At 16.1% G+C, this 10914-nt stretch overlaps 1 protein-coding gene across 1 annotated transcript, besides 16 other annotated features; it reads right to left on the bottom strand. All coding sequences in view use genetic code 6, as the record gives it.

Moving 5' to 3' along the window:
• The first annotated feature begins 1909 nt into the window (after positions 1-1909).
• Positions 1910-1946: a microsatellite.
• Positions 1918-1993: a microsatellite.
• Positions 1930-2004: a microsatellite.
• Positions 2005-3833: 1829 nt separating this feature from the next.
• Positions 3834-3948: a microsatellite.
• Positions 3836-3910: a microsatellite.
• A 230-nt stretch (positions 3949-4178) lies between the features above and the next one.
• Positions 4179-4279: a microsatellite.
• Positions 4198-4280: a microsatellite.
• Positions 4281-4338: 58 nt separating this feature from the next.
• Positions 4339-4425: a microsatellite.
• A 2514-nt stretch (positions 4426-6939) lies between these two features.
• Positions 6940-6990: a microsatellite.
• A 261-nt stretch (positions 6991-7251) lies between these two features.
• Positions 7252-7297: a microsatellite.
• Positions 7298-7307: 10 nt separating this feature from the next.
• Positions 7308-7369: a microsatellite.
• Positions 7319-7371: a microsatellite.
• A 334-nt stretch (positions 7372-7705) lies between these two features.
• Positions 7706-7736: a microsatellite.
• A 694-nt stretch (positions 7737-8430) lies between these two features.
• Positions 8431-8455: a microsatellite.
• Positions 8456-8507: 52 nt separating this feature from the next.
• Positions 8508-8543: a microsatellite.
• A 311-nt stretch (positions 8544-8854) lies between these two features.
• Positions 8855-8971: a microsatellite.
• Positions 8972-9595: 624 nt separating this feature from the next.
• On the bottom strand, positions 9596-10580 carry IMG5_141330 (hypothetical protein; the record flags this gene model as incomplete). Its single annotated transcript, XM_004031312.1, has 3 exons — positions 9596-9960; positions 10021-10409; positions 10526-10580. Coding segments are annotated over 3 exons (809 nt in total), but the record flags the coding sequence as incomplete, so codon positions are not given.
• Positions 10581-10914: the final 334 nt, after the last annotated feature.

The raw sequence follows: 10914 nt of genomic DNA on the forward strand, positions 1-10914 counted from the left end.
AAATATTAAAAAAACAATAAAGCAAGTCCTTAATAAAAGTCCTTTTTTTAAAAAAAATTAATTAGTAAATTCTTTAATAAAAATATAATTAAATGACATAAAAAATCAAATAAATATAAAAATACTAAAATTAAACAAATTATAATAAAGAAGATTTTATTAAAAAAAATAATAAAGCCATTTTAATATAAAAAGCATGGAAAGGATATTATAAAAGGAAGTTATATAAAAATTATTTAGCTTGTATTAATAAAAATACTAAACAAGAAAATTATAAAAATTTACTTCAATAGTTTAAATAAGAAGAAGTTGAAAAATGGTATTAAGTTTACGAATAATTAAATTATGTTTTAAGTTGTGATTATACAGAATAAAGAAATAAAATATTATCAAATTTATAATAATAGTTATAAAAAAACATTCATAATTTAATTAACAAGGACGAATAATTAAAGAAATTAAATATGAATGTACTTTATTATTTTATATATAATTATTAAAAATAAAATAAAAAAGAAATAATTAATTTCTTAATATAAGGAAAGTCCTAGTAATTTTTGTATAAAAGATATTTATTAAGAAGAAAGTAATTATTTATTTATTTTTTATTAAAAAAAAAAATACTTTTAAAATTTTCTAATATATATAGATAATATATAAAAGAAAAACAAGAATTTATAAAAAATAGAAAACATTTAAACTTAATAAAATTAACATATAGAAAATTCAGTTGAAATATTTAAAAACATAAATGATTGTAAATATAAAAAATAATAATATAATTGAAATATAAAATTAATATATAAAAATATAAATATATAGAAGTAAGTTAAAAATGGAATATGTTTATATAAGTTTAAAATAGAATTACTTTATAATTAAATAAATAAGATTTTCAAGATTTTTCTGATAAATATGGAATTTCAACGAATCTTTATACTATTAATGATTATCTTGATAAATTAATTGATTATGTTAATAGTATTTAAATTAAATAATTTTTATTTTTTACAAAATAAATAGTCTTTTATATGGATAAATTATAATTTCTAATTAACTAACCATATGGTTTTAAGGTTTTAACAAAAATATATTTAATTAGAGAAATAGATGTAGAAAAAAAATAAAAATGTAATTTAGAAAAATAAATTGTTAAAAATTTAATTACTGATGATATATTTATAGATCTTTTTTAATAAGTAATATATTGAATAAATATAATTATAATTATATATATATATATATTTTATTTATTTATATTATATTTAATATATACTTAATATAAGTTTATATAAAATGAAATTTTATCTGAATAAGAATAAATTATTTTAGAATTAAAAAGAATACATTTTAAAGTTATTTTCGATGCTTTTAATGAGAATTTAAATTATTTTAGAGCTTTTTTTAAAACAAATGGAATACCTTATTCTTGGAATAGATTATAAAATAATATAAATTATAAAATTTATTCTTTAAGAGAAATTAATATAATATTAGAAAAATGCAAAAATGAAGTATTAATTTAATCTTCTAATTTATGTGGTATTTTAGTAAATAATGAAAATGATGAATTAAATAATTAAGATTTTTATAATTTAGATTTTATTATACAACCATAAATTAAATAATAAAATATTTAAGTTTTATAATAAAATGAATATATAGAATAAACTAGAGAAGAGAAATTGTCTGAATATCTAATTAATTATGTATTATTTATTAAATTAATCATATTTTATATAAGGTAAAAAAAAGCTTCAATAAACTGAATATTAATGGTATTAATTTTAAGATGCTGAAACTGAAATTCTATTTTATATTAGTGATATTATATTTGAATAATTAACAAATGAGATTTTATAATTTTTATAAAATTAATAAATAATTTGATTTAAATATATAAAAAAAAATATAAATATATATATAATATATATTAATATATATATTTATTTATTAATATAATAATATATTTTTAATATTGTAATATATTTATATTAATTTAATTAAAATTCATATATAATTTGATTTTTTAAATTTTTAAATTAAAATTTATATAAATAAATTTATTTCTAAAAAATTTTATATATTTTATTTATATTTTTTACTATTTTAATTTAATATATTTTATATATAAAAATTTATTTTTTAAAACTTAATATAAAACATTATAATAGTATTTATTTTATCTTCTATTTATTACTAAATTTATATAATTTTTTAATATTTTAAGTTAAATAAAATAACTTAAAATAAATAAAACAATTTACAAGTTATAAAATAAATATTTATTTATATTTTTGTTTAAAAATAAAAAATAATATTTAATTAAAATATTCATTATATATACAAAAAATAATAAAAAATATATGGGAAATAAAATCTAATAATAAAGTAAAATAAACATTGCCCTTAACTATTATTAAAAAAATCAATACGAAAAATGTATTCAAATATTAAAAGATGAATTAAAATAAAATTCTAAACAAGTATCCAAATTAGTAATGAAATCATATTTAAAAATCTATGAATTAGAAAAAGCGGAAGAAATATATAAAAAATTCAAAGACGATATAAAAATAAAGACCACATTTATAAAAGACATATATTTTTACGATGAATATAAAGCCCGTCGTATAGCCAAAGAAACTTAAGATTTACTAGAAAGATTCAGCAATAATAATAGTGCTAATAATAACTAAGATTATTCATCTTAAACAATTTAATTTGCTAAAGGATTAATTAAATTTTGTAATTAAGAATATTTATAGGCAATATAATATTTCTAAAGTGAAGAAAAAAACTAATCTGATAATTAAAAAATCGAAACTGAAATAATGATTTTATATAGTAAAATTAAGCTTTAAAAAATAGATGAAACTATATAATAAGTTAAATAAAATTAAGATATAAATCTTGATTTCGAGTTAAACTGTCTTCTTTCTGAAATATATATATAAATCTCAGACGTCTCCAATTTAATAAACACTTATAAAAAACTTCTCTAAATAATTCCTAACCATTTTTTTATCACATTTAAGCTTTTTAGCCTCTATATAAAAACACAAGACATTAAAAATGCTAAGCTATTACTAGATAAAGTGCATAAAATGCGACCTGGAGATAGTCTAACGTATAAAATGTACGGAGACTACTATATATCGTAAAAAAACTTAAATACAGCTTTCAAATATTACGAAAAAGGGACTACTTTAAACCAAAACTGCTATCGATGTTTAGAATCTTTGGGTGATTTAACATCTGATAGTATTTAAATGCAATATTATGAAAATTGTAATAAGGTTAATCCAAATTATACTGATGTTATGGTAAAAATAGGGTTATAATATATGCAATATTCGGACGATTATTTGGAAGCATTAAGATGGTTTTTTAAAGCTTTAGATAATAAAGACAATCATCCTTTACTTTATTTCTATATTGCAAGAAGTTATTATTTAAATGACTAATATGAATATTCTTTAAATAATTTAGGAAAAAGTTTGAATATTTCATAAGAAAAATTAAATGATTAATTAAGTTTAGCAGTAAAATTATTAAATAAATATAACAAATTTATAACTATAAGTATGTTAATAAAATTTATAGATTAAATTAAGTTAAAATATTTTCAATATTTTAAAACTATATCAGAAAATGTTGAAAATGTAATATATGCAAGAGTCTTTTTATATTATGTTAAACCAACTACATAAGAATTGTAATTTATTTAACTCTATAAAAATATGAATATGAGTAATGAAGCTCAAAAGTTCTTTATAGATTTGCATGACTATAAATGAAAAGTATTGTTAAATAAAAAAATATATAAAAATTATATATGTATATGTATATGTATATGTATATGTATATGTATATGTATATGTATGTATATGTATATTTATATTTATATTTTTATATATATATACATTTATAATATATAATTATATAAATTTTAAGTTTATTTAATTTAATATATTTTAAATATAATTTTGTATAAAATCTATAAAAAATATTTATATTAATAATGTCATTTATAATAATAATATAAATATTAATAATTAATTAAACAATTTATATATAATAAATATTATATATATATATAAGAATTTTTATAAAAATATCTATAATTAAAAATTATAATAAATAAAAAACATAAAAATATAAAATTATTTTATAATATAAAAAAAATATTGAAATATAATAAAAATAATAATAATAATAATAATAATAATGATAATAATAATAATATTAACAATAATAATAATAATAGAAATAATAATTATATTTTTTTAAATATCAACAATAATATTAATTATAATAATTAAATACATATATTTTAAAAAATTACTTATAAATTTTATATTAAAAAATACTTATTAATAAATTAATAATCAAAAAAATTAGCTTATAAATAAAAATATAAAACTTAAATAAATATTAATAAAAGAAGTTTTTTTTATATAAAAAAATTAAAAAACTAAAGAATAAAAATAAAATATGATAAATTAACCAAAATCCTCCTCGACATCATGTCTTCCAAATAATTACTCAAAAAAATTATCATCTCCAATCATTCCTTAAATAATTGAAGACTAGCATTAAATGCAGAAAAAATGCTTCCTTTAAAAATCTAAAAAGCATTCCCATCTCTTTTAACAGTCTTCTTTAGAATTAACTTAATAAAAAAAATAATATAAATTAAATAGTTAAAATAATATTTAAGATGATAATTTATAAAAACTATATTCTATAAAAAAATATAAATAACCTATATTTTACTAAAATAATGATTCTTTATAAATTAAAGCAAATTCAAATCTTATTTCTACTCAAAAAACATTCTATTAATTTAATTTATCAAATCATTTTTTTTCTTCTTCTAAATAATAAAATCCTACTAATAATTTAAATATACAAAAGTAAAAAAAAAACCAAGAAATAATCCAATAAATAAAAAAATTATGTACCAAAAAACGTTATTCAAACCCATTAAAAAGTCTCAAACAATCCTCTAAATACTCACTAATGAGGAAAACACAAAATCATCCAGAAAATGAAGAAGAATTATCCGAATACTCCCAAAACGTATCTTTGGATATGGAGTTAGACCCTCCCACTGATACCCAATCAAGCAAACCTTAATTATTCCTATTAAAATCAATATATGAAGACCGTCCATTAACCATATATTTTCCTTACACAAAATATTGTTAATAATTAATACAAAGAAATGGTAACTAAAGAATTTATTAATGCTCTGATGCTGAAATAAAGAAATTCGATTTAAAATACAAAATATCAGGAGATTGTCCTTATAACTGTATTACAAAAAATCTCCAAGAATCCGGTTTTTAGTAAACAGAGAATTCCGATTGGAATTTGGTTTGGTCTTTCCCAAAAAACGATAGGGTAAAAAACATGAATTCTTTCCAAAAATACAACCATTTTCCTGGTTGTTGGAATTTAGGGCGAAAAGATTTTATGTACAGATGTTTAAATAAACTAAAAAGGAAATTCCCTAAAGAATTTCAATTTCTCCCGAACACTTTTTTACTATATAATCAAGGAGATTGGGATAGATTTCAATAAAAAAGGGAAGAAAGTCCAAAAGGAACACTATGGATAATGAAACCTGCAAACTAAGCCTGTGGTAGAGGTGTTAGAGTAATAAATAAAAACTCAAAAATAAAAAGGAATGAAAATTATATTATTTCGGAATATATTTCTAATCCACATTTAATAGATGGACTTAAATATGATTTAAGACTTTATGTATTAGTAACATCTTATGATCCTTTAAAAATATATTTATATGAGGAGGGTTTGACTAGATTTGCGACTGAAAAATATACTAATAAAAGTATATCTAAAAGATATATACATTTAACAAATTATAGTGTAAATAAACATGCTAAAAAATACTTAAAAAACACAGATGCTTAGACTGATGATTAGGGCTCTAAATGGTCTATTACAGCTTTAAAAGCAAGGTATAAATAAATGGGGATTAATGTAGAATTATTATTCTAATAAATAAAAGATGTTATTATAAAAACTTGTATATCAGCAGAACCTTATATGTTAGATATTCATTCAAAAGGATTAGAACATAGAAACAATTGCTTTGAATTGTATGGATATGATATTTTAATTGATAATAATTTAAATCCATGGCTTTTAGAAGTAAATGTTTGTCCGTCTTTAAGTTCTAGTTCGCCTTTAGATAGGAAAATCAAGCATTCTTTACTAAGCGATACTTTTAATTTAATAGGGATTGTGCCATATGATAAAAAGAAATTTAATGAAGATAAAAAAAATAAGTAATAATATTAATTAATAATCGAAAAAAAACTATAGGATTTTCCAAAAATATTAATGATATACAAGACCTAGATTTTGATAATTGCCTAGAAAAATTATCACCGGAAAATTGGGAAGTTCTATTTGAAATAGATGAGGAGTTTTCAAGAAAAGGACATTTTGAAAGAATTTATCCAAGTAAAGATTAAGGCGATTATTATATTAAATTTTATTAATTTTAAAGATTTAATACTATTATGGTCAATAAATGGATTTAATCTAATATAAATTTTTTAGAAAAAATACTAAAGAAAAAATATAATAATTCTTGTTGATATTATTATATTTTTTAAAGAAATAAAAAAAAAATATAAATATAGATATATATACATTTATTTTAAGTAATTTATATATATAAATTATATAATTAATATTTTTTGATTATAATATAAATATATATATAAGAATATATTAAATTAAATAAATTTTTATAATGAAAATATATTTATTAATTTTATTTTAGTATTCTTTTTTTTTCAAACAAAAATAAAAAAGATATATGTTTATAATATATATATATATATTATATTAAATTAATAATTATAAAATATAAAAATATTTTCTTCAATCAAAATAAAAAATAAGTAATTTAATTAATATATAAATTAATTTAATTTGAATAATAATTAACTTAGAAATTTATAATAGATGAATCAATAAAATTACCCAAATTTAACTTATGATAAAAAAATTGGCAATATATTTAAACTAAAACTTAATAATAATTTTAGTTTTAAAACTTTTAAATTCCTTAACAATAACTTAGTCTTTAATAATTTAAATATAAAAATAGATATAAAATTAAATATAGTATAATTTTTAATAAAATAATTAAATTATAACAATTATTCAAAAAAAAATAAAAAGTAGAAAATATTTATATGGATAAATAATAAGATAATTAAAATAAGAATTAAGAATAAGATGATTTAAATAAAGAAATATATTATTAAAAATTATAATATTAATAATAATAATAATAATAATAATAATAATAATTATAAAAATAATTTTATTTTAATAATTCACAATAGTAATAAATGTATATATAAGCATAATCTTAATAATTTAATTAAGCATTTTAAAGTAATACAAAATTTAATTAATTTTTGACATAATAGTTTGATTTAAACTAATCAAGTAATATTTTTAATTATAATTTAAATAATACATATTTTGATTTAATTTTATTTATTATATTTTTATATTTTTTTTATACTTATTTTTTTCCTTAAAATATCTTTTATATTTATTAGAATTTTTTAATATATATTTTATATTAAAAAAAAATTATTTATAAAAAAAAAACATAATAACAATTTTTATATTATAATTTTTAATAAGGTAATAATTTTTTATAATAATTTTTATAATAAACATAAATTAGAATTTTAATTGAAAGTAAAAATATATACTTTTATTTATTAATATATAAATAGATAGTTTATTTTAAATATAATTACCTATAATATAACTTTAAATTAATTAATAAATAATATACACTGAATTATAATTTCTTTAATTTTAGTAATAATAATCAATCTATGCCCAATAAATATTATTAGAAAATTTTTCAACAATCACTCTATATAATAAATAAAAAAAAGAATATAAAATATATATAAATAAGCAAATAATGATTTAATTGTTATATTATAATTTTGCATTAACTATTGATTTAACTTTTTTTACTATAGAACCATAATTTTTAAAATTAATTTAAAATTTTATAAATCTTTTTATACGAAGAAAAATTTCTATAGATTTTTAAGATTTTTTTTTTATATAATTTTTTTTTTCGAGTTTTCTTAAAAAAATATAATATAAGAAATATTAAATTATTTCAATATGAAACAATATTTACATTTGATTAATTTTCTAATAAACATAAAAGAATAATACTCTATATTATACTGCCTTAATAATATTTAAAACGATTGCTATTATCTACTTAAATAATTAATTTTATAAATAGAAGATTTTTATTGTGATTAAAACATAAATTATTTTTTTCAAATAACGAATATATTAATTAATTTTAATTAAAAAATTTTATTAAATTTATAAAAGAAAATAAATAATCAAAATAAATAATAAATAATTTCAAAGAAAATTCAGCAAATAAAAATATATAGCATCTATAAAATTTATTTAAATTATAAAAGATTATTTAAAATAAAAAGGATAAAATATAATAGATGATGTTAAATATGAAATTATATAATAATGTTTACTATGTTCTTTATTTTAATATGAAGATTTTTTAATAATATCTAAATATTATAGTAATGATGTATAAATAGAAATGTAATAAAAAAAATTAAAAACAATTTAAATCGATTATGAAAATTAAGTAAATTGTAGAGATGCTTATAATATATAATCAACTCTAGCTAAAGTATAGAAACAAATATAAAAAATATAACGTTATTTAAATTTAATAAATCAAATATTTAAGAAAATAATATAAATAGTTAAAAAGAAATATTACAAAAATAATAATCTTAAAATGAATAAAAAAATAAAAAAATATAATAAAAATAATAATATTAATAATAAAAAAAATAATAATAATAATAATAATAATAATAATAATAATAATAATAATAATCTAATTTTAATTAATTATAATTATAAAACAATTCTTAAATAAATTTTTTATATTAATAAACTATAGACAATAAATTAAATTTAAATTAACAAAATAATAAAAACCGAACTAATAATTTTATTTAATAAATATAAAATCCTAATAAACAAAATAATATTGATCCGGATATACTTCATTTTGATAACAAAACTGAATAATATTATTAAAATTAATCATATATAATTATAAGTTAATGTAAACATAAATTTTGTTATTATTGTATACTTTTAAGATTACCATAAAAATTATAAATTAATATTATTTAAGGATTAGAAAGTACTATAAAAATTGAAGAAAGAAAAATATACTATCCTTTAAGAATAAAAAACTAATGTGAATGTTTTTTAATCAAAGAAGATATTGAATAAATTCGATAAATTTTCTCGAGTAATATTAATTGATTTTTTTTATTTTGTAAAAAAAAAAAAAAAATGAATTTTAATATCAAAAAATAAATAAACTACAAATCTATTCATATATATATAATATAAATAAAATAAAATAACAAGAATTTAAATATTTAAAATTATCATTATTATTATTAAACAGTATTTTTTTTTCTACTATTTAAAATATTTTTTATACTCAAACAATATTTCATCACAAAACTCCGAATCTAAAAGACATGTATCAGCTATAATTGCAAGTACCAAATAAGGTTCCATATTTGAAGCCGGTCTTCTATCTTCCATATATCCTTTATTGTTTTCCTAAACAACTGACGGAATCCTAATAGAAACATCTCTACTACATTCTTTGAAATTAAATTTATTATAAATACTAGTTTCATGAGATCCTAATAGTCTTAATTCATTATTTTCTCCATAAACTTCTATATGTTCCATATGTTTTTCATGCATCCGAGGTATATATTCATCTATAATAATATCTAACCCATTTTCCTATCTACTACTTTTAGTCGAAAAATTAACATGTCCCCCTTAACCTTTCTTAACATAAAAATATTATAATAATTTATTTTATAAAAATAAAATAATAAAAAAGCATACCCAATCTCCTTTAAATGGTTTAGGACAAAAACATATACAAATTCCCATTTTTTCACCTAATCTTATTAAAATATATCTAGCAACCCATAACATATCTGCTGCCTAAATTCCTTTACTGATTCCTATTTGAAATTCCCATTAAGACGGATCTGATTCTCCATTTAACCCTGAAACTTAGATTCCTGAAAATAAGCACATTCTAATATGTGCTTCTGCTATTCCTCTTCCAAAGCATGAATTATCTCCTACTGAGCAATAATATTTACAATAAGGCATTAGAGGTTCCGGGTAACCTCCTCTAGGCCAATTTAACGGCCATTAATTGGTAGTTCCGACACTTGTAAATAACATGTATTCTTATTCAATGGCAAACCATGGATCTTCATTTACTATTTATTCTTATTAGAATATTTTACTGCATATGTTTCGAAAATTTGTCATATAAGGTGTTTATTTATCATCTAAATATGTCTCCGTTAATACTAAATAAGTATTTTTTATCTACGAAATGGATCAGGACACATATATATGGGTTTTAAATATATAATTTCATGGTCCATTTAACATTGGATTCCATTTATTGTTATCCAGTCCATATCTTCTAGTTTTGCTATCACTTTTTAATGTATTTTTGTCAAAGAACGAATATTTTTGTCAGAACTGTCTATCCATATATATTCGCATATTGTATATTCTATGTTTTATGGATATTCATAATTTATTTACATTTTTTATATATTTTCGAATAATAATTTATATTTTTTTTTTTTTTTTTTTTTTTCGACGAAAGAAAAAATTTTCAATTTTTTTTTTTTTTTTTAATTAAAAGTAAAATTTATTTTTTAAAAAGAGGAAAAAAATAATATTTTATAAAATTAATTAAATAATAATAAT

This window comes from Ichthyophthirius multifiliis (genome assembly GCF_000220395.1).
Source record: "Ichthyophthirius multifiliis unplaced genomic scaffold scaff_1120509251098, whole genome shotgun sequence".
NCBI classification, from domain to species: domain Eukaryota; phylum Ciliophora; class Oligohymenophorea; order Hymenostomatida; genus Ichthyophthirius; species Ichthyophthirius multifiliis.